The sequence below is a fragment of the Delphinapterus leucas genome, chromosome 19 (genome assembly GCF_059928025.1).
Source record: "Delphinapterus leucas isolate spDelLeu-1000000601 "Yukka" chromosome 19, BTC_Dleu_Yukka2, whole genome shotgun sequence".
NCBI lineage: Eukaryota > Metazoa > Chordata > Mammalia > Artiodactyla > Monodontidae > Delphinapterus > Delphinapterus leucas.
In genome coordinates this window covers 9,074,089-9,098,284 of record NC_143147.1, presented here as the reverse complement: position 1 = coordinate 9,098,284, position 24,196 = coordinate 9,074,089, and the positions used below count along the sequence as shown (strand labels likewise).

General features: G+C 45.9%; 1 protein-coding gene and 1 pseudogene across 2 annotated transcripts; one reads left to right on the top strand and one right to left on the bottom strand.

The window, feature by feature from the left end:
• Positions 1–4,238: 4,238 nt before the first annotated feature.
• On the bottom strand, positions 4,239–10,121 carry LOC111167727 (ferritin light chain pseudogene; annotated as a pseudogene).
• Positions 10,122–11,022: 901 nt separating this feature from the next.
• ZNF287 (zinc finger protein 287) lies at positions 11,023–23,531 on the top strand. 2 transcript variants are annotated; one of them, XM_022560733.3, is made up of 5 exons: positions 11,023–11,616; positions 12,287–12,387; positions 14,267–14,393; positions 14,837–14,923; positions 19,292–23,531. In XM_022560733.3, exons 1-5 carry the CDS (start codon positions 11,214–11,216, stop codon positions 20,854–20,856), a joined length of 2,283 nt encoding a protein of 760 aa, XP_022416441.1. In that variant the 5' UTR covers positions 11,023–11,213; the 3' UTR covers positions 20,857–23,531. The 2 variants fall into 2 exon arrangements, with proteins under 2 accessions (XP_022416441.1, XP_089756433.1); XM_089900307.1 differs by lacking the exon at positions 14,837–14,923.
• Positions 23,532–24,196: the final 665 nt, after the last annotated feature.

Below are 24,196 nucleotides of genomic sequence, written 5' to 3'. Positions count from 1 at the left end.
TGTGGATAGCAGCTAAGAGGAACTCCCCTCAACCCCCCACCCCATGCACATGAATCATGTCTAGACCATGGGAAGAATTCATGCATCTTTTGTCCCCAAATTTGTGCTTTAAAAAGTGTGCAGACACCTCTTCCAACTCACCATGAACAGCTAGTCTGGCCAGCTCTTGCCCCTTAGGTTTCTTAAGCAAAGATATACATCAGGCCACTGAGTCCCCAAACCCCAGGGGGACACATATCAAGCTGTCCAGGTGGGCTGTTAAAACCTCTCACTAGGTTTGAACTATGGGACAAGCAACCTCCCCACCATCTTTCCTCTGTGAAGCTGTTTCCAAACGTTTAGAAATCCTCTTCAACTCTTTCTAGGAGCCCTTTGATACTCTCAGTATAGGTGAGGGGCTTAACAATCCCCTAACAGTTTCTCAGCCACTACTTTTTTTTTTTTTTCCAATTCTGCCTGGTGGCCTGCCTCACAGCTCACTTCAGGTATCTGATATCTGCTGTCTTAGATTCTTAGCAGAAACCCCCATTTTAACATTTGTGGCACTTAACCAATGGAAGGGAAGGATGGGGGTGGGCGTGGGGACAGCCCTCTCATCTGCACAGGATTGGGGTTGCCCAGGGGTCCCGCCAGCCACACTGCTCTGGGTCGGCTCTCCCAGGGTCCTAACTTGTCCACCGCCTCCAACTGTCTCCCACCTGTCCCTGTGCGGTCAGCACGCCAGGGCCGGCTCCCTTCCCCTGCCTCCAGACTCAAGCTCTGGTCGAGGGGATGTGGACACGTTCTCTTAGGGCCCCTCCTGCCAGGACAGAGGGCGCTGTCCAGACCTCGGTGCTGAAGCACCTCGGTTCTCTCCACCCTTGAAGGAAGTGGAGATGATCTCGGAGACGCAACAGTGAGTGGTGGCATGAAGGGAGATCTTAATTCCCGGCCCAGGAATTGAACCTGGGGAGCCTGGATGGAAACCAGGAATCCCAGCCAGCACACCCCCTGGCTCTTGCCCCCCGTGAAAAACGCATTTCTCACGGAGGCAAAACTGTAAAAACAGGTACAAAGTTTATTATTAGAGACATAGCACAACAACAAGTGGGAGAGCTCACAGAGAAATGATTTGTTTAGTTAAGACAGAAGCAAGGCAGAGATGCACACCGGAGAGAAAGGGTGTGGGCATCCCCCCAATGAGGAGGAACGCAGTGAAGAGGTGGGTAAGTCACTTATATAGGGCAGGTCTTCCGGGTCTCTTTACCTCTGGCCAATTATCTGGTTTCTTTTTCCACACCTGCCCTGCCCTAAGATCCTCCCCAACATGCGTGTGCAACTTTTTTCCAAGAAGGATTACAGCCCAGAGACATATGGGACGGCCTTAGCATCACCTATTATGGGGTGGTGCCCCTTCCTTTTTGACCCCCAAGGAGCCTTTCTGCGCATGTGCAATGTTTCCCTTGCCCCAAGGATGGGAAATGTATGACCTCTTGATCTTTTAACAGGGTTCAGTCCCACTCCGTCCCTGCCATAAAAATGTCCACTGTCTGGTTATTTACCCTATTTCTCTTACTGGTTTTTATATCGAGGTGCAGATCTCGAAATATAGACAGGAGTCTGGTCATAAATATGTAGTTCTGGAGTCCGTGTGTCTCTTGCCTCAGGAAATGTAAACAGGGGGCTGGTAATGAATGTCCTGATGGAGCCCATCTTCTTCTCACCCCAGGAGGTGTGAACAGGAGGCCAGTTGTAAATGTCTAGCCTGGAGCCAATTTGTCTCCTGCCTCAGAGCCTCAGCCTGCAGCAGCCTCCTTGTCCCCGCGGCCTGCCCTCCAGACCCGGCCACGCGGGCTCAATAATCCACGGCCTCAGAGCTTCCGACCATGTACCACCAGGCCTTTGAACCATCAGCATCTCCGCAGGAGGTCCAGTCTTCCCTAAGGAGGCCTGGAGAGGGCCGGTGGCTTGGCAGAGACTCGCAGGTGAGAACGGGAGGAAATCCCAGTCCAATTCCCCAGAACAGGTCGGAAGGCATGCACCTTGGACGTTTTCACCACCGGCTCAGGCCTTTCCTGTGGGTTGTGAATAGGGGGCTGGCCCCACGGGAGCTCCTCCCACTTTCTAGGGGCACAACCCTTTCCACAGGCCTCAAGAAAATCCCTAAATTCCTCACAGGCACATTCCATGCAGTAAAGACACCTCCACATCTAGTCTGGGTGACTCCCAGCTGCGTGGACATTCACACCCCTTGTCCCCAAGCCCAGGCAGGGAGATGCAGGCGGGCATCCCTAATGAAGGGCATCCTTGAGGGAGTAGATGGCAAGGTTGCCCTGGACGCTTTGCAAAATCTGATGGTAGTGATGTTGGGGAGCACGAAGAAGGGGCAGCGGCCAGTTCAGAAAAGAAGGGCCGATGCGAACGCAGAATGAGCAGCCAGGTGGGCTGTGGTGGCCACTGCCCAGGCCCCACTGGACTCGCCACCTCCACAGCCCAGGACCTCCCACCCCCTTAAGCAGTGTAAGGGGCCAGTGTGGGACCGGCTAAGAGAGGTAGACCAGGCCACGTTCAAGGGAAAGGGGTTTGGGAGGGCATCCCAGGGATCCTGCACCTGGCCCTCAGGAACCTGGGCAAGGGTCCTGTCCTGGCAGCCCTGGAGTTTCGCGGGGGGGCCTTGCCCAGCTCCAACTACTGCTAGTGGCTCTCCAGTCGGAGGCTCCGCCTGGTGTACACAGCGGTGCTTCGCAGGCCTCAGGACTGTTGAAGCATCCCAAGATGTTGGGTAAGATAGAGTATCTACTGACTGCTGATGGGTGTAGCCAGACCCATGCAGCCTGCAGCTTTCTTTATCCAGCAGACCAGCTGGGATGGGAAGAGGCACTTCAGGAGTCCTAAGTAAGGGAGGCTGACACTAGCATTAAACGGGCTGAAAGCTAATTGAAGTCTTCACCTCATCTATGGGGACCATGTTCAGGACGCATAGGGGTATACAAGGGGGCAAGTCCTTTGTGGAAAAACACCTGATCTTCATCCATTTCCAGATGGTTATTTGAAATATATGATTTTTTTACACCCTAACATAGAACACATTGATGGTACATTGAACAACGTTTTTAAATTTAATTTTTTTGTGTGTTTTTCCCCCTAGCTTCACTGAGGTATAATTGACAAATCATTTAGCAAATTTTCAAACAGCAATTTTAGTTACATGCTTGACCATCATTACTCCGCAATATAATAGCTCTGAATAATCATAAAACTTAAATAAAATTAACATACAGTAGTAACCCCCTCACTGTTTTGTTTCATTTTCCTTGGTTTATGAGAGTCTTACTCTTAGGGTTGAGTCGTTAGGGTAATGGGCGGTTTATGAGAGTCTTACTCTTAGGCTTTAGTCGTTAGGGTAATGGGAACATGGGCAGAATATCTAGAATCTGATATCTAAAGCTGATGAAAGCAGCAGGAGCTCATAGGTGAAGACAGACGAGAAACGCTCATTCTGACACCAGGTAACATTCAATCTGCTTTGCAGAATTCTTCACTCCCAAATGCAGACAATGGCCCTCGGAATCTCTGATCATATATTCTTTGATGTGTTGTCTTCTTGTGATCACTACACTTGAGAAGAAACATCGTGGCAGCTGGATAAGATTTTGTCTTTCCTTTTATGCGGAGTCAACCAGGACAGATATGGATGTATTTTTCTTCCACAGCTCAGAACCATGTTGCAGAAAGACATCGTTGAGACTAACAGGGAGACTGCCCACCTGAAACACAGGTATGGGATTTTGACATCTTTTTTCAGGGTGTTTGAAAATTTTAAGGCTAACTTGTTTAGTATCTAGTAAAGGGCTTTGTTTTGTAATTTTTATTCAAGTCATTCTGTCTATATTCAGGACAACTGGAAATAATTTTTTAGATGACAAGGCTACAAGAGAAATGCTGGATTAACAAACTAAATCCAGAAAGACACCTCCCAACCCTTCAAGAGGCTGGGAGACTTTGTGAAGAGCACCACTTTCTTTCCTGGGAAAAATCCACAAAAATTGCTCTCTGGTCCAATGAGCATCATTGTTATGCTGGAAACAAGCCCAAGGATTTACTACAGAGAAAATTGTCTCACAGTGGTGACCAGACACCAGACTGGCTCTTTGGGCCTGTCCCCTGGGAGCTGTGGAGAGTGCCCCCTGTCCTAACAGTGAAAACAGCCCCACACACAACCTGCTGGGCTCAGGGTTACTCTTTTTTTTTTTTTTTTTTTTTTTTTTTTTGCTGAAAAAAGCTTTACTGTTTCCCTTTGGTCCAAGACTTGGGAGAGGGCTCCAGGGCAGTTACCAAGCTGCCCAGTGGCTGCAGAGAGAGGAGCTCCTCAAAGGCCGCTGGGCTCCAGAGCCTCCTAGTGCTGCTTGAGTCTGAGCCTTTGGAAGAGATACTGGCTTAGCCCAGCCTGGGGACCAGCCAGCCTGTGGAGGTTAGTCAGGTGGTCGCCCACCTTCTTGACGAGTTTCACCTGCTCATCTAGGAAGTGGCTCTCCAGGAAGTCACAGAGGTGGAGATCTGCGTGGGTGGGACCTAGGGCATGTAGATCCAAAAGGGCCTGGTTTGGGTTCTCCATGAGAATGGTGGCTTCCATAGCATCCTGGGTTTTACCCCACTCATCTCGAGATGGCTTCTGCACGTCCTGGAAGAGGGCGAGGCAGCCGCACTGGTTTTGCATTTTCAAGACACGCTCTATGCCCTCGCACTTCTCCTTGGCCAATTCGCAGAAAAAGTGGCCTATGCCCTCCAGAGGCACCTCATCGCGGTCGAAATAGAAGCCCAGAGAGAGGTAGGTGTAGGAGGCCTGCAGATGCAGGTTGACCAGGCGGTTGACAGTGGCTTCTATCTCGATGGAATAATTCTGACAAACCTGGGAGCTCGTGGTTGATTCAGTAATAAGGAGTTAAGCTCATATATGGTGTTGGTTGGTCCCAGTGGCCAAGGATAGCTTGAGTGGCTGATTCTGAAGATTGAGACTGGAAAAAATGTTGGGGGGTGGTCGGAAGCTGGAGCAAGGGGCGTCCCTGTGTCTGTTCCATCCAAACACTGTTGAAGCAAGAGACAGATCTGTGGGGACCACCGAGCGCACAACTCAGGGTTACTCTTTATGAAGGGACTTGAGTAAGTGTGCCTCCCGGCTTTCAGTAAACTGTTTGAAAGGTTCTTTTTCCTTTATTTGAAAAGTCTAACACAGATGTTTTACGAAGTGGGCTGTCTACCCAGAACAATGAAGAAAAGTTTCTTAATTAGTCTTTGGGGATAAACAGTCACGATGGGGTCCTTCAAGAGAGAAAACTGAAATTAATGAACAATTATTTAAGATTGTCACTGGGTCGTGAGAAATTGCCAAACATGTCAATTATATCAAGTGAAAACGAGATAAGGTAAGAAGCATATTTTTAAAATGTTATTGATGACCTTGCTTCCAGTAAAGCCAGGAGAGTAGACATATAAGTTTTCCTTTGGTATAAACTAGACTGGATGTTTAACACCCCTACTTTCCAATTTTTCAATGTTTTCAAGTAGTTTAACGTTACAGGGAAAGCGAAACATTAAAAAATGTATAAAAGCACGTCCAGGGGAGCGCTTGTTTCCCCTCCCACTTCCAGCTCATATTGGGCTCGAAGGGACCAAGATTCTGTCCGTTCCTTCACCCCCGTCTGCGTTTCTTTCTCTGAATTTTATAAAATACTCCCTCACATGGGCTTCCCTGGTGGCGCAGTGGTTGAGAGTCCGCCTGCCGATGCAGGGAACACGGGATCGTGCCCCGGTCCGGGAAGATCCCACATGCCGCGGAGCGGCTGGGCCCGTGAGCCATGGCCGCTGAGCCTGCGCGTCCGGAGCCTGTGCTCCGCAACGGGAGAGGCCACAACAGTGAGAGGCCCGCGTACCGCAAAAAAAAAAAAAAAAAAAAAAAAAAAAAACCCACAAAACTCCCTTACGTTATGAGTACGACGTTCAAACGCCTCAATGAGCGCTATTATTGTAAAATAGGTCCTGGTACCATGAGAAAGTAAAGAACGAATTACACAGGGGAATTCTAGAAAAACGAAAGCTTCTGCATAAGAAGCCCGGAAGCGCATTCTAAGCTTTTTCCTCCTGGTGGACCAGACGCCCCATCCGCGGCCGGAACACGCATGCGCTCCAGGAGGGTCGAAAAGGGCGGGGTTCGCGCGCCCTCTTGTGGCCAGAGGGTGCAGCGCACAGAGGTCGGCCGCCTGCTGAATCACTGGAATTGAATTTTCAGTTTCATCTAAATTACCTAAATTTGTGGGCGTACATTGTTCATTGCACTCTCTTATAATACTTTTCATTTATGTAAAGTCCTCAGCAATGTCTCCACTTTCCATTCTAATTTGATTATATTGCGGTTTTCCTCTGTCTTGGTCAGTAAAAGTAAAGGTTAACCTCAACCTCCGGATCAACCAAGCCTTTATCCCACTGGATTGTATACACTGAGCACCACCCTGTCGAGACGCCTTGTTCTATCAATTGTCCTCATCGCTCTCAGAAGGTAAAGCACTCCCTCCACCCTCCCACCCCCCTTCCACTCTGGCCTTACTGCTCACTGAGGACGACTTGTCTCTGAGGTTCAGTAAGCAGAGTTCTGCAATGAACCCCTACCGTCGGCCCCACAGAGCTTCTCAGTGACGCTGGTGAACCCTCCTACCAGCACATTCTGTATCTCAACGGAGGGTCTTCCCGGCCTTCCAAAGAAGCAGAGCTTGTACATTTTCCAGCCCTACACCCTCTGCCTGCTCTGGATTGCCCACTTCTCTGAGCCTAGCAATTCTGGCATCTCTGCTCAGCAAAGAGCCATCTATTTCTCCAAGCCACCAAAAGCCCTTCTTGCAGTGTGTTAGCACCACCTCCTGGCATCCTCAGCAGAGCGTGTAAACACTTATCACAGAAGTGTGCTCCTTTCCAATAAACTCTCCAGCACTCAGTTATGTGTTCTACACTCCGTGGTCCAGCATCCTCGGGATCCAGACCCATACTCTCTGGGTTCCTACAGACACAGATTGGCCAGGCCCACAGCAACTGAATCTTCCTCCCTTATCAAACCCAGCATTTCCCTGGTCGACTTTTGTAGTGACTGGACCCTAGTTATTGGTCTAGTTATCAGGAGGGGAGGACAGAGTAGACTGCACCGGTTTTATCACAAAGTAGAGGCCTTGTCTGCATCATCTTCAAACAAGACTGGGAGGCGTGGGTCACATTTGCAGGCCCAGAGGGACTGGTGTTTAAAGGTGTTTGCCCACATCAACCTGAATGTCCCCATCCCAAGTCTCAGGGTTTCCTCCTTTCCAAACAAGGTCCTGACCTTGACATAGTAAACTTTCTGGGATTGAGAATTCAACTTATCTGCAGTTATGCTACTCTTACATTTTTGCCATCAGGCTTCAAGAAGCCCTCTGATTTTCACACTTTCCCTTTACTTGGTGATTAACCACCCTCCACCTGTCCTTGTCGATGGCTTCCAGTAATAGCCACTCAATTCCACAGTCTGGAAAATTGCGACCTCCCCCAAACTCCTAAAGATCTAAGATGCAGCACCCACCAGCGGTTCCCTCCCATCAGTATCCCACCCTGGTTCAACACCAGGGACAGTTTTAATGATTGTGCCACTATAGCCTGACATGTGCTATCAGTAGTCCATCAATCACAAGTGATAGGGTCCTCATTGACGGCAAGCCGACGAGTGATCTCTCACCCAAATCCCATCTTAGAGTCTGCCTTCCTAGGATCACGGCTGGTACCATTTGTCATAGGGTAAGATTCCATGGAAGCAGATTCTGAGATGGAAATCGTGTGCAGAGGTGTTATTGGATAGCGTTCTCTAGAAAAATACCTATTAAAAAGTGATACCTGGAGGGAAGAGTGGGCGGAGGAAAAAAGTTGAACTGCTGTACAATTGCAACAGAGGCCTCATTTGATTCTACAGGGAACTCAAACTAGGATGGCCCTTTAGAGAGACTGCAAGTTGAGGCAAGGGGGCAAGGTCTTTGAACCCCTGCAGCGAGCACCCCTGGAAGTGGAGTGCCCCTGGGGAGGACGTGTGACCTGAGAGGGGCAGCTCCCTTCAGCCAGGACAATTCCCAGGGAGGTATTCCCACACTGGCAGCTGGAGGAATGGGCGCCCCAGCCCTGAAGGGGGACCCTGGCAGCCCATTACAATGTGCCCTATCGGGTGTACTAAAGTTTCCAGGTTCAGTTGTTGATTTCTCTCTGCAGTTATATCAGTTATTGTTTGGTATCTTTTGAGGCATTATTTTTACAGATATATATTTATGATGGATATATCTTCTCTATCAAGTTTTATAACTTTTATAAGTAGATGTCATGTTTATCTTTTCCTAATGATTTTTTAAGATTCTGTTTTGTCAGACATTAGGCTTATGACTTGCATCAGTCAGGGTTCAGCCAGAGAAGCAGAACCAGTAGGTCATACATACTAGGAGGTTTTTTTTTTTTTGCAAGGAATTGGCTTACTCGATTGTGGAGGCTGACTGGACAAGTTCAAAATCTGTAGGGCAGTCTGTCAGGAAGGGCAGGCTAGAAGCTTTGGTCCAGAGTTTCTTCTTCATCTAGGAAGCCTCAATTCTGCTTTGAAGGCCTTTCAACTGATTCATTCAGACCCACCCAACTTATTTCAGATAATCTCCTTTACTTAATTCATCTGAGTTTATGGGCTTTAGACACACCTAAAAAATACCTTTACAACACCACCTAGGTTAGGGTTTGATTAAACAGTGGGAGACTTAGCCTTGCCAAGTTGACACATCAAAGATCATCAAACTGCCCAACTTTCTTGTTGTCCAAATTTGCCTGGTGTGGTTAATATTAAGACTCTCTGACACTCCATCATGAGATGGGGTCTACATCAGACTCCACTTGATTCTGCACAGACTTGTGACTGCTTTGACCAAGAGTACAATGGAAGCGATGCTTTGTGACTTCCGAGGTTATATCATAGTCAGCTTTGGAGCTTCTCTCTTGTTCACTAGAACACCTGCTCTTGAAGCCCAGAGCCGCCATCTCAGCTGCCGGCTGAGTCCTTCATGCCGAAAAGGCCACATATAGGCACTCTGGTCATATCCAGGCTGAGCTCATCTTTGAGCCATCTCAGCCAGAAGAGGAGGCACGTGAGTAAAGAAGACATCTTGGAAGTGGACCCTCCCTGCCATCAAATCATCTCAACTGAGGATCCAGACACAGTGGAGCAGAGAAAAGCCACACCCACTGTTCCCCTTCCAGACTCCTGACCCACAGGAGGAAGCATAATAAAATGCTTGTTCTTTAACTCCATTAAAGAGTTTTGCCAACATTATCTAATGTTGGTTTGCCAACACAGCATTAGATAATGGGACCCCCTGAATGTTTTTCTATCCTTTTATTTTCAAGCATTTTATGTAGGCTGTGAGTCTTTCATAAACAACACGACGCTGTATGTTGTTCTTTTTTCCGATCTGAGAGTCTCAGAATCAGATTCCTGCGGAGGGACTCGGAGCCCTTACGGGTGAATGGTTATGAGCAGTAAAGCCCAAACAAGCACTTCGGGTCTTTCTGCCTTAAGACCCACATCTTCCCTGTCCATCCTTCCTCCGTGAACTCCGCCACCAGGTTTTCTCTGGTTGATTAGCGCGGGGCTCCAACCGCCCCCCGCCCAATCCGCATTCCCTTCCCCCAGATGCTGTAGCTCCCCGACCTCCCTCCCAGTCGTCTACCAGACCTGACTCTGATCCGGCAAACTTTAAAGTTTCCTTAGAACCTCTGCGGCTAACAAGCAAGTCCCAGCAATGGGCGGAGGAGGTTGCCATGGAGACGGGTCCAGGGTCCGCAGCTCCGGCAGGGAGGGCCGGGCGCGGCTTCCGATTGGCTCCGAGGGTGCGTGGCGTCCTTCCTGCGCACATGCGCGGTGGCGCCGAGGCGAGGTCAGAGTGGAGTCGGGGCGCGGTGGGTTCCGGGCGGGGCTTCCCAGGACCGGCTGCACCGGCGGCTCCAGCCGAGGCGCCGTTCTCTACGGGACGGACGCGGCGGGGCCGAGGCCCCTCCGCAGCGCGGGACCGAGCCCGCCACGCAGGCGCCGCGCCCGCCGCCATTGTTGCCCGGGGCTTCTCGGGCCGCTCGGCTGCGCGTCCCCGGTCCGGCCACAGGTCAGGATGCGGGCGGCCTGCGGGGGTCGGGGCTGCGGGGCAGGGGCTGCAGGGCAGTCCCCGCGCAGCGGCCCGCGAGCCTCAGACTGCGGAGTTAGGGGGACCTCGCGGGGTGGGGAGGCGAGGAGTGCCTCTGCCCTGTAGGCCTGGTGCGCAGCCGGCTTTGGGGGATACGACGGGTTGAGGGGGCTCAGAGCTGGAGCCCGTGGACAAGTGGTGTCGGTTCTCCTCCAGGCCAGGCCTGCAGTGAGGTTTTCTGCTGGAATCCTGGTTTCAAATGTATTCCTTAGGAATTGTGTCCTGTAGAAGCTCTTCACGGGCTTCAGGTTACACCAGTCTGCTTCTTTCCCGTGCCCAGCCCTCTGGTAGTGCAGGGCTGGAACAGTCTGGCATTGATACGCAGAGCGGGTGAACGGCTCGCCCTTTTTCCCTGACCGTTCCCTTGGGAACCTTGAGCTCTTTAAGGAGAAGTTCTCCTCCCAGTTTTTTCTAAATAACAGATTTGCTGTTTTTTAGAGGCACTTCAGTCATTACAGCTTCTGTAACATCAGTGACTATAATACTGAAGCTTCTGTTTTTCTGTAAAAAATGTTTGTTTCAACAAGTTAGAAGTTTGATCTGTCTTTTTGCTTTGCTTCTATCACCACCCTTTTATGGCAGCCCCAACCCGTGCCCAGGGCAGGTTGCATCTATTTTACAAGTCTTAAGGATATCAGGGAGGTAGAGTACGGTAGACTCTCAGTGCTTATTTGTACGCTGTGGGTCGCCTGCCTATTACTGTTTGTGCGTGTGGCAGAGACCATCAGGAATACTTGACCTTGTGTCTGTTCTTGTGTTTCAGGGTCTCTTAGCCATCCCTACAAGTTCTGGGCTCAGAGTTTGTAAGGAAGACTGCTAACTCTACCTTGCCTCTGTCCTGCCCCTGGCCGCAGCAGCCCTTGGTAAATGCCTTTGTGGTTCTAGCATGCGACTTCAAGCATTCGGCTCACTCCTGGAGAAATAAAGGCTGTTGCCAGGTTGACTCTCCTGTGTGTAGCCATGTTCTCCCCGAGCAAGAGGATGACCAGTTCGTCACGTGCCCAAGTCCTTCTAATGTGGAAGCCGGACAAGGCTCAGAGTGGACCCCGCAGTGCTGAGAAGGAAACCCTCGCCTCAAGACTCCTGCGTGACACTGAGACCTGTCGGCAGAATTTTAGGAATTTTCCATACCCAGACCTGGCTGGTCCTCGAAAGGCATTGAATCAGCTCCGAGAGCTCTGCCTTAAGTGGCTGAGACCCGAGATTCACTCAAAGGAACAAATCCTGGAGCTGCTGGTCCTGGAGCAATTCCTGAGCATCCTGCCTGGGGAGGTTAGGACTTGGGTGAAGTCCCAGTACCCGAAGAGCAGCGAGGAAGTGGTGACTCTGGTGGAGGATTTGACTCAGATTCTAGAGGAAGAAGGTAAGACTTGTAAGGGCAGAGAAAGGAGGAGTCCTGGGTGGTCCGAGAAGATAGCCATCACGTCAGAGAGCAGCCCTTTGAGGTGATTAGGAAAACGGAGGCCAGGGAGTGAGCGAGAACAGGCTTCACTGAGCCCCGTCCCACCTGGCATTCCTCTTCCAACTGCTCGGAACCCAACACACGTTCTGTAAACCCAGAGGACGTATCATAAACAGTGGCCAGACACAACCAGATTACCCCTATGTGCGCCCTCAGGAAGTTTCCCTGCAGAGGTTTGAACCATTCTGCCAATAAATCATTTGCTTTGTGAATTGGGTTTTATGGTAACATACTTCCAAATATGTAGAGAAGTGTCCAGAGAATATTTCTTTACTAAGTAAAAAGACAGCTCACAAAATTTCTATCACGCAAGGGTTTAGTAGAAAACTGTGAATTTGGTACATATTCTGAAGCATCCCAGAGCAGACTTCGTTTTTGAAGCCTGCTCAAAAACAGGACAAGTTTCAGGATAAGTCATTGCCCCTTCTCTCTGGTTCTGTGAAGCAGGGGCTTTGTTTTTGGTTTCCTTCTGATTCCTCGCTTTAAGAAAATGTAGGCTTCTATTGGTGAAGAGTTTCCTAGGCTATTCAAACAGGGCTGATCTCCACCATGGTCTCTTTCTCTTCGCTAGCTGTTCCTCAGAGCTCCACCCTTTCCCAGGAGACCCCAGAGGAAGACCCCAAAGGAAGACAAGCTTTCCAGGCAGGGTGGCTCAATGACTTCGTGACCAAAGTGAGTGTCAGTTTCTTCTGTGATTTTAAAATGCCTTCCTAGTGTGTGAGGACATTTTCTAACCTGGCCCTCTACCTTCTGTGACCCCAGAAGTCCTATGAAGGACCTAAGCCTCAGGTTTTCTCCTTAAGTCACCGTGGCCTGTTAAGGTAGGTGAATGCCTTGTATAGGAAATGGGATCCATTGCTTCCCGTGATATCCCTTTCCTCACTTTTTTACTTTAAAGCAGTGGTAGTGCATAGAGGTTAAGGGATTCACCTCCACAGCCACATGGATCTAGATTTGCTTCCTGGTTCTGCCACTGAACCTGTGATTTGGGGCAAGACACTTAACCACTCATAACCTGAGTTACTAAGCTCTAATGAATATTCCTCTTAGATTGTGACAATTAAATATTATGAGACCTGTTAGCCTGGATTACAGTAAGTGATCAAGAAGATCACAGGAAGATTAGACAATAGTTATCATTTTTCTTTGTTAACAAGTAATTAAAGGCCATGTATTGTTTGATGTTACTGTTTATTACGAGTCTGTGTTATTTTAAGGAAGAGCAGCTCAGGCCATCTTAAGAGAAAGGTTTACTGTAAAATACACTGTAAAATATACATGGTCTGAAATTTGTAACCAGAGTAAATTATTATTTGTAGATAATATGAATGTTTACAAAAAAACCTAAGAAAATTAAGGGAAAAACTGTTAGAAACAATAATAGAGAATTTGAGTAAAGTGACCATGACAGAAAATGGCATACAAAAATTAATCACTTTCTTAAATATAAATAAAAATCAGATAGATGCTAAAATGAAATAAAAGGTTCCATTCACAGTATTACCCCCACATTTAAAATAACTACGACTAAGCGTAGTATAAGCTTTGCAGTCCTGTGTTATTCTGTAGACATGAAAGAAGCCTTGAATACTGTAAGACTGCCAGCTCTCCCTAAATTATACACTTACATGTGATTTGAAAAATCCCAGTACAATTTTTTAAAGAAACTTACAGAGTTTATTTGAAAAACATGTGGGAGTAAGCAAGAATTTTTTTTTTTAAACAAAGGAAGGAAGAGCAGAGGGATGCTAACTTTACCAGACTGTGAAATGTATCTACAGGTACAGTAGTTCAGTGTGGTTATTGGTACCAGTTTTATTTTAGAAAGGAAGAAGGGGGACTTCCCTGGTGGTCCAGTGGATAAGAATCTGCCTTCCAATGCAGGGGACGCGGTTTCCATCCCTGGTTGGGGAACTAAGATCCCACATGCTGTGGGGCAGCTAAGCCCACATACCGCAACTACAGAGCCCACGCGCTCTGGAGCCCAAACACCACAACCAGAGAGTCCACATGTCGCAACTACTGAGTCTGTGTGCCACAACTAGAGAGAAGCCCGCACGCCACAATGAAGAGCCCACGCACTGCAACGAAAGATCTGCATGCCACAACTAAGACCCAGCGCAGCCAAAAGTAGATACATAGAGAGATAGATAGATAGATAGGAGGGAAGAAGGAAGGGCTCTGCATTCCATCATAGAGCACAGAAAATATCTTAAAATGTCAAACTGTAACACATTTAATTTATTTGTAAGGCAATGCTTTAAAGTCAAACCATTCTCTCTGTGTCATCAATGTTTAAATTCTTTTATTCTTTAAGATGGAGCCACCAACCCATGCACTGAAACTGATGTATTCTACTTTGTTTTCAGACTTCCCCTCAGGCCATTCAGGTCTGCTTATCCATACATTGGGTAAAGGTATTGACTAGGTAATTTTTAGGGTCCTACCAGCGCTCAAGACTCTGGTTTCCCCCACCACACACACACCTGTGCTGTCGCTGTCCCCTTCCTACTAGTTCCTGAACCAAGTTAAGTCACGTTTGATGTTTCAGGAATCCATGACATTCACAGATGTGGCCGTGGACATCACCCGGGAGGACTGGGAGCTCATGCGTCCTGTGCAGAAGGAACTGTACAAGACGGTGACGCTGCAGAACTACTGGAACATGGTTTCTCTGGGTGAGCATCGTCCACGCCCGGCCCTCCTCCCTGCGTACACACCCGAGTCTTTCTCCCCTCAGCTGTTAAAAATGGTCGGGCCTAGAGGTGAGCGTGCTTGTCCGTTCAGGCACAGAAATGGCAAAGTTCTGCTCCCTTTTCCCAAATGAAAGGTTTCTAAGTGAAAGGTCATCAGAAGGTACGACGCACAGCCTCCCAGGGCCACCACCCGACGCCGCGCCCTGCCCAGTGCCTCCTTCCCCGTGATCTCTAGGCGTGCATCCTCCAGCGTGCAGGAAATTTTTGTCCCAGCTCCGAAAAGGACAGTGACCTCATTCATGAGGTCATGTCCGTGAACCATTCTTTTCCTGTAGAGATCTGTCCTCATGGGTAAGAAGTCAGGTAGTAAAACTTGAACAACTGTTTATCTCCAGGGTAAAACTCACTCTGTTCCTCCTGAACAGGACTTACAGTGTACAGACCAACCGTGATTCCCATATTGGAAGAACCATGGATGGTGATAAAAGAAATTTTAGAAGGCCCTAGTCCAGGTGAGAGAACCACCAGCCGATGAGATTCTTTGTGCTTAAGAGCCTGTACTATCCTAAGTATGGTGAGATGTGTTTTCGCATGTGGCCAAGTCACTTGGCACAAAGACATCCCAGCCTGTTGAGAACACTGGGCTGCTTGGCGTTGCTTCCTTACAGAGGCCGTCTTCGGAAGAGATTTTCCAGGTGTCATTTTTACACGCTGCCAACCCACCCCCAACCCCCCTCTTATTTTGTGCTTCTCCATGACCCCTGGGTTCCCTCTGTTAGAGTTTTGTCTGGGGCTTTCCGTGTGTTCCCTCCCTCTATCTTCAAGCATGCATGAATGTCCCCTAAAATCTTAAATTTCAAACCTTCTCAACTTCTTTTTGAGTTTCTTTTATTCTGTTTATTAACAAAACCCTGTAGCCCCCTGCCTCCACTCTCCTCATTCCTTTCTTTTTTATGTTCTAATTATTGAAAAAGATAACATGTTTGCAAGATCAGAAATTGTAAAAATATATAAAGCCAGATCTATGCAGACAGAAGTCCCCACCTGTTTGCCGCATTCACCTGGTTCCCGCATCTGTGTTGTCACCTGTGGCTCGACACCTAGAGGTCACCTGACTGTTCTATTCCCTGATGACCTTCCAGTGAAGGTTCTTAGCATCCGCTGTGGATCCTTGCTTTATTACATTGCTGGTTGCAAAATGGTGATTTTTTAATTCCACCATCTCTTCTAAATGATTAATCTGTAAGGAATACCTATCCCTCCCACCCCATTTTTATGTGTATATGTCACTATGGACTAGTGGAATTTTTAAAAATTCAATGTATTGTTAGTCCGTTAATTCCAGCGGTGGGGGGGTATTTGTTTTTGTTGCTCAGTTGTCCCAAATTTCAGCGATGGGAGCCTTTCAGATCAAGTCCTTTTGAGACGTCCCCATTAGTCTTTGAGCATTTCCTTGCTTTCTGGCAGAAAATGGTCTGTGGGCTCACTTCATGCCTACCTTAGACCTGGAATTTCTCTAAGGAACAGTGGTTCATCTTAGTGGGGATTAGTGATGAGAGGCCAGGATCTGGGCAGTGAGTGCGCTCACTACTCTGGGTACCATTGCTTCTAGATCTGTTCAGTAGATAGAGCTGTGAAGTGTGTGTGTGTGTGTGTGTGTGTGTGTGTGTGTGTGTGTGTGTGTTAGTAGGGTTTTTTTTTTGTTTTTTTTTTTTGTTTTTCTTCCTGTGGTACGCGGGCCTCTCACTGTTGTGGCCTGTCCCATCGCGGAGCACAGGCTCCGGATGCACAGGCTCAGCGGCCATGGCTCATGGACCCAGCCGCTCCGTGGCATGTGGGACCTTCCCGGACCGGGGCACGCACCCGTGTCCCCTGCATCGGCAGGCGGACTCTCAACCACTGCGCCACCAGGGAAGCCATGTTTGTAGGTTTTTTGAATCCTGAGTTCATACTGGTGACTTGAATTCAAATCTAGCACCACAAGGGCAGTCTATCTTGTACCTCCCCATATCTGTTTTCTACTTCCTTTCCCACAGAATGAGTCATCTGGTTCCCAATATCAGTATATCTGCTCATTTGCTCTGTCATATAATCACACAAAAATGGTTTCAGAAGTATATCATTATCTCTCAGATAACAGACTGCTCAGGTAACGTTCAAAATTCCTTCATGTCCTTAGAATATATTCCACTAAAGATATAGAGGATACTGGTTTCTAAGTTAACTTGAATTCTTCCTTTCTGGTTATCTTAACAGTTTGATACACAGTTAAACTTGTTTGATTACATTTGTGTTCAAGTTTAGTATTTTCTTGTTTCTTTTTTATTTAATTTTACATTTTTGAGTATGTAAAAACATTAACGCAGTTCAAAAGTCAAAACTATAGAAAGGTGTACACTCCCATCCCTTCTGCCCTGTTCCCGTCCACTTCCGGTAGGTTACAGGGCTCACTTATCTCTCGTTTATCCTTCCTATCTTTCTCTTTGAAGAGATAAATCATAAATATAGTCTTATCTCTCCTTTTGTATACAAAAGAAATACACTGTACTCTTTTGCATTTTGCTTTCCTATTCCCTTTTTTTGGTTTTTTTTTAATTTCAGCCACTGCCTTCTAGTATGTCTACCAGTATTGATGCTGGAATCTAGCATTAACAGCAAATTAAACAATAATGACAATATAATACTCTACTTTAGAGTGAATTGCTTAACTTTTTTAAAAAGTTAACTTTATCTGGTCATCTGGTATTTTGAGGGTCCTACTACTTGAAAAGCTAGTTCTTCTCATAATTTATGGCCTATTTGCTTTAGTTGGCAGAATGACCCAAAATATACAGTGAATTCTTTAGGGAGAGAGCTCAGCACACTCTCAACACTGAGAAAACCCATGGCAAGATGGAGCTAGGCCTTTGCTGGAGTCAGGACCATCTTCTGGGAGGTGCTGCCCATCTGGGACCACTTGAGGTTTTTTGGTGATTCAGGTTGAATTAAGGCTGTAAACCCACAAGAGGGGCAGTTTATGATTATGTATTTTGGGGGAGATTTTGCTCCCACCAAAGAGCACAAAACTGAGAAAGGCAAGGTCCTCTTTTCCTTCTGTAGAGGTGAGGTGTTTGGGTTTTGTTTGTTTTTCTAGCCTGTCCTTATACAGGGTGTAGCACAGAGTGTGCAGACTCCTGCCAGCTGCCCCAGGTTGGCTGCAGGCTTTGTCTTCTGGCCCCCAAGCCCCTTGCACCCTCAAGGGGAAGCTGAAGGTCGTCAGCAGGATGGAGGAGTGTCTCAGGAAGCCAGCTTCAACTTTTGCTAACTTCTGGTCTTCCTGCTCTCACTTGATTTTTGGCTTTGAGGATTTCACTTTCTTATCAGGTCAGAGACGTATAAGTTGAACCTTTGGTTAGGGCATCTCATCAGTCATACCTGAGGGAATGGAAACTTTGATGATTCACAAATCGAGCAGTAGTGTTGGCTTTCGATGGCCGTTCCTGTCTCAGAACTTTATGGTCTTTACATCATACAGGACCCAGCCATTCTTTCAGGTTCAGCCCAAACCAGATCTGCACTAAAACTGTTGCTTCATTACCTGGTCAACACTGATCTCTTCTGCTAGAAATATTACACCACTGTTTGATATTTAATACTTCTAATCGGTCCTTTCCAGTTAGTTATATACACATATTTAAGCCCTGCTTAATGATCTTAATTTCTGAATTACCAGTAAACTGGTTTAAAAATGTGTGCTTTTCTGAAGGAAATGTAAAAGAAGCATAAGCCATTTCCAGAGTTTGCATCTGAGTTGGAAATACAAGAAACACACAAAACTGTGAAGTAATAATATAAAGCCAAGTTCTGCCATGGGCCCAATATTTTATTAGGTTGGACCATATGAAACTGCTGATATTCAGCCAGGTTGACCTACAAAAAAGGCAGTTTCATATGATGCAACCTAATCTGTACTTTAGGATTCTAAGAAGGAGGAGAGAAACATGAGCTGGGCCATAAGCATCTTTTTCAGTAGGTGGAGAAGGTGTCATAAGAGAAGGCTGGAGTCTGGAATTAGTGGCACCTTTAGAAGATTATAAGGACATAGTTCTAAGTTATGTGGATAACTTTAAACTTTAAGCTGAATATGAGTTGTGATAGAGGAGGGAGTACAGTAGAAAAGGCTAGATTATTTGGGGTCTCAGTACTGAGTGGAGGTATTTTAACTTTTCTTTCTTTAACTTTTGTCCTTTAAGCCGCTGATCCTGAAACTTCAGTGTGATTCAAACCTCTTGGAGGGCTCAGCCCCACCCCCGTTTTCTGACTCAGTATGTCTGGGAGGGGCCCAGTCACTTGACATATTTCAGGTGACAGTGATGCTCACGCCACTGGTCTGGGGATTGTACCCCTGAGAACCATGGCTTCAGGCTGTAAGAGTTACTAGACGTATTAAAACACAGAACACACACAATGAAACTGCCTCCAGAATATTACGTACAGTGTGCAGGGTAGATTGGAAGGAGGAGTGGTGACAGTCAGCCTGCTTTATGACCCATTATGTAAATTACAGCTTATATGATTATAAATGTTTGTGTAATAAAATTCATCCCAGATTGTCCCACAGTTTATCGTCTGTTTTTACTTCTTAGCTCTGTCGCCTGACCTAACCTATTCTATTAACTCCACACCCGTGTTGAATAGGGAGGAGCCTCTCCTTCTTCAACAATTTACTCCTGTTTTCTGCCCTTTTATTCTCCTTTCCCAAGCATTAAGGACCATGTTATGAGGTTGTCAGAGCCATAGTCTTTTTAGGCATTTTATTTATGTTCATTATTTTGTTTCTGCTTTGGCAGTTTCCTTTCTCCAAATAGAGGAAGACTTTTTATGTACTTTTTAAATTTCAGAATGGGAAACAGAAGCCCAAGAGTGTACTCCGGTGGAAAATGTTTCTAAACTCACAAAGGATGGAACCAAGACCATCAAGCTGGAAGAACCCTATGACTATGATGACAGATTGGAGGGGCAAGCAACAGAGGCCTTCAGGAGAATTCCCACCAATGAGAGAGATTTCAGTTTGAAGTCAGTCCTTTCAGAAGAAGATGATCGTGCAGAAGACTATAAATATGATATATATAGAAGTAATTTTGAAAAGCATTCAAACCTAATGATGCAGTTTGATACCCAATCAGATGATAAAACTTCTGTGTACGACGAAAGCAAGGCCACCTTCAGTCACGTCTCTTATGGTATTGTACACAGGAAGATATACCCCGGAGAGAAGCCTTATAAGTGTAATGTGTGTGGGAAGAAGTTCAGAAAGTACCCATCCCTCATCAAACACCAAAGTAGCCATGCCAAAGAGAAGTCTTATGAATGTGAAGAATGTGGGAAAGAGTTTAGACACGTCTCATCCCTCATTGCACATCAGAGGATGCACACTGGAGAGAAGCCCTACGAATGCCACCAGTGCGGGAAAGCCTTCAGCCAACGCGCACACCTCACCATCCACCAGCGGATCCACACGGGAGAGAAACCCTACAAGTGCGACGACTGTGGGAAAGACTTCAGCCAGCGCGCACACCTCACTATCCACCAGAGGACACACACGGGAGAGAAACCCTACAAGTGCTTGGAGTGTGGCAAAACCTTCAGCCACAGTTCATCGCTGATTAATCACCAGAGAGTTCATACTGGAGAAAAACCTTACATATGCAACGAGTGTGGGAAAACGTTCAGCCAGAGCACACACCTCCTTCAGCATCAAAAGATACACACAGGAAAGAAACCATATAAATGCAATGAGTGTTGGAAAGTGTTCAGTCAGAGCACTTACCTTATCCGACATCAGAGGATTCATTCTGGAGAGAAGTGTTATAAGTGCAACGAATGTGGAAAAGCCTTTGCTCACTCCTCCACTCTTATTCAGCATCAGACCACTCACACTGGAGAGAAATCCTATATATGCAATATATGTGGGAAAGCCTTCAGCCAGAGTGCAAACCTTACCCAACATCACAGAACACATACCGGAGAGAAACCCTATAAGTGCAGTGTGTGTGGGAAAGCCTTCAGCCAGAGTGTACACCTTACTCAGCACCAGAGGATTCACAATGGAGAAAAACCCTTTAAATGCAATATATGTGGGAAAGCATATAGACAGGGTGCAAATCTTACTCAGCATCAAAGGATCCATACCGGAGAGAAACCCTATAAATGCAATGAATGTGGGAAAGCGTTTATTTATTCATCATCACTTAATCAGCATCAGAGAACTCATACTGGAGAAAGACCCTATAAGTGTAACGAATGTGACAAAGATTTTAGCCAGAGAACATGCCTTATTCAGCACCAGAGAATTCACACAGGAGAGAAGCCGTATGCATGCCGTATATGTGGTAAAACCTTCACCCAGAGTACAAACCTCATTCAGCATCAGCGTGTTCATACAGGTGCCAAACATCGTAATTAATGCATATGGGAGACTTCATTTAGGTTTTAAAACTTAACCATTTAAAATTCTATTTTGTATTCTGTGTTAGAAACATTATTCAAGAGAAGTGCAATATGGGTTAGATTATCACTCAGCAGAAGTATCAGAATTAGTGATGTGGATATAACCTATTTAAATGTACTGTGAAATTTAAAAAGAAAACATTCACTTCTTAACCTTTGATACCAGTTTAATTCATTCCAGAAATAAACCCTAGGAAAGTAAGAGTACTCAAAATCCTGTAACTCATCAACTCTTACCATGTTTCAAGTACTTCTTAAGGAGGCCTTACAAATGTAACTTGGGAAAGCTTCCATCCAGTAGAGCTTTCACACCAGAGAGTAATCCTGGGGTAACAGAAAAAAAGCTGCTTTCAGGCCTTTAGTTCTTCTCAGCTTTGAAGCCTTAAATATGTAAAGGTCCCTTCCCCCTTTTTATTTCCCTTTTCCTATTATGCCATAACTGCCATGTGGAGCCAATAGGTTTGCAAAAAAAAAAAAAAGTTGAAAGTATCTTAATTTCTATGTAACCACAGTTTAATTACGCTTTAAATACTGAAACATTAAAGAAAGAGAAGCTTAATGAAAGATGATCTGTTAGGAGAAGCTAATGTGTCTATAATCCTTAGACGTGTACAAATTTACAGGCAAAGATTAAATCCCCAAGCTTAATATTTAAGACATATTAGACTTAGTTTCACTAGCTTTTGACAACTGTCATCCAGAAGGAAAAAAATAAGAATACTTTTTTGTGTGTGTGTGGTACGTGAGCCTCTCACTGCTGTGGCCTCTCCCGTTGCAGAGCACAGGCTCTGGACGCACAGGCTCAGCGGCCATGGCTCACAGGCCCAGCCGCTCCGCGGCATGTGGGATCTTCCCGGACCGGGGCACGAACCCGTGTCCCCTGAATCGGCAGGCGGACTCTCAACCACTGCGCCACCAGGGAAGCCCAACAATACTTTTTTTTTTTTCCACCTGACTCCAAAATTCATACCTTAAAGTTCCCCTGTGACTTAACTGTAGAAAGTCTGTTTCTTCCTTTGAAACACGTTTCTTGAGTGCCTGCTGTGCTCAGGGCCCAAACTTCCTAACTGGATTCTTCCAGGGCTTAAATGCCGAAAACCACAGCTGGTTTAAGCAATAGAAAGCTTTCTAAAGTAATGAAAGATAAAGTCAAGGACATGATGTTAACCAGTACGTCCTGGAATGAACCTAAGAAACCTGCTAAAATGGGTTGCGAGATGCAGCCCCATTATCTTAAGGATGTAATGAAAGCAGCTATTTAAATAGTATGAGGAAAAAACAAGTAGTGGAAACTAGGTTTGAGTTCAGTGCAGAAAGTGGGTTGGGGGAAAAAATTGAAGACGTAAGGGTGAGGAAAGATAATACAGAGGCAACTGTTATAACTGAAGTGTTGCTGGACTTGGTTTACCTAAGAAATGAATGACTACTTGAATTAAAAAGCAAAATTCAGCCTGTTTATAAGAAGAAACTGAAACTGAAATGACTGATTTCAAAAGGATAATTGAAATTGGTACTCCTTGTATGTATAAGTAAAATAGGGATTACTCTTAAAATAACAGGGAAAAAAAGTTTCATTGGAAAAAGAATTGATGCAGAAACTATCATTGATACAGTAATCATTCAACAATAATAACTGAGTTTGTGGGGTCCCAAACAGCATAAAAGGAAAACTGGTAGAAACGCAAATAGAAACGGGTGAAAATACTATTTACTATCCACAGCATTGCACTCAGAATTTAAGACCATGTCCTGAGAGCTGACCTTTTCTCTTGTTCTTGTTTCTTTCTTCAGTGCCTTGCATATGGTAGGTGGTCAAGTTATGTTGGTTGAATTAATGAATAAATAAGTAGTCAAGTTAGACTTGAGTAATAAGGTAGAAGTAACTGATACGGAGTGAAATTGGCAAAATTTTAAATACTTTTTGGTGCATACATGCAAAGAAATATTTAACAAATATTGGTCATTTGTTAGTGACAGGAACTACTTAAAAATGAAGAATGAGAATCCCCAAATCTTAACAATGGGGATATTCCTGAAAAATCATAGGACATCTTTGCAGAGGAAGTTTTCCTGAGCTAGGTGAGGAAAACCTGATATAAATTCTGGTGTCATAAATACCAATTTAAGCATGTGTTGACCATGCAGCTTCATTTGGACGTTGGAGAAAGCTGGTTGGCCAGGGGCGGGGGGGTGGGGGGGCAGTGGCTAAGGACCTGGGGTACCAGCATCTTCAAGTCTTTCTTGTTGAGTGTTTTCTTCAAGAAGTTGCTTTCCCCTTGTCCTCCTAATAGTTAACCTTGATGTCACGGAATCATCCTTCACAAAGTGCAGATTTTCTCCAGGTTGCATAATACTCAAATTATGCTTATGCCATAGTTATCATGTTAAAAAATAACCATTGTATTTAAGATGCAATTTTTATAATAGCACTTCATAACTTACACAACGTTGTTTTCTCCTGGAATGAATGTGTGGAATGTTACAGTCCATAGCGCCTTTCTTTGCATTGATTTGTATTTCCTACCTTTGTGTGTTTTATGTAAATAATGCATTTATAAGGTCTTCCACTGAAACACTGAGGCAATTGACGCTCTTATAAAATAACAATAATAATAATAGTGGAGAATCCGAGATCTTTGTGTTTTTCCCACTTTTACAGTTGTCTGATCCACGCTTTGAAGTTTTGTTGTTTCGTTTGTTTGTTGTTGTTTTTTTGCGGTACGTGGGCCTCTCACTGTTGCGGCCTCTCCCGCTGCAGAGCACAGGCTCTGGACGCACAGGCCCAGCGGCCATGGCTCACGGGCCCAGCCGCTCCGCAGCATGTGGGATCCTCCCGGACCGGGGCACAAGACCGTGTCCCCTGCCTTGGCAGGTGGACCCTCAACCACTGCACCACCAGGGAAGCCCTGAAGGTTTTTTTTAACAGGCAGTCTTATTTCCAACTTTTTATTATGAAAATGTGCAAATATACAGAAAAGTTAAATAATAATAAAATTGTATATCCACCTAGATTTAAATTAAATTAACATTTAAAATTAACATTTAAAAATTTAAAAATTAGCATTTTGCCATATTTTTTACTGAACAATTGGAAAGTAACTTACAGACATTTCACTCTAAACACTAAGCATGCATCTCATAAAAACAACCACAGTAACATTATGTACCTCAAAAAATGAACAGCACTAATATCTAGTGCTCAGCCCATGTTTCCATTTTCCCTGTTGATCCAGTCTCATTGCGAGCCTTACACATGATTGTCTGTTCCATCTACCTGGAACAGCTTCCCACCTTTG

Excerpts from the sequence above, each read along its gene's own strand:
- ZNF287 (XM_022560733.3), top strand. The coding sequence starts at position 11,214 with ATGTTCTCCCCGAGCAAGAGGATGACCAGTTCGTCACGTGCCCAAGTC. Across the intron at positions 12,388-14,266 it reads TCAATGACTTCGTGACCAAA|GAATCCATGACATTCACAGA; the intron begins GTGAGTGTCAGT and ends TTGATGTTTCAG. Across the intron at positions 14,394-14,836 it reads CTGGAACATGGTTTCTCTGG|GACTTACAGTGTACAGACCA; the intron begins GTGAGCATCGTC and ends CCTCCTGAACAG.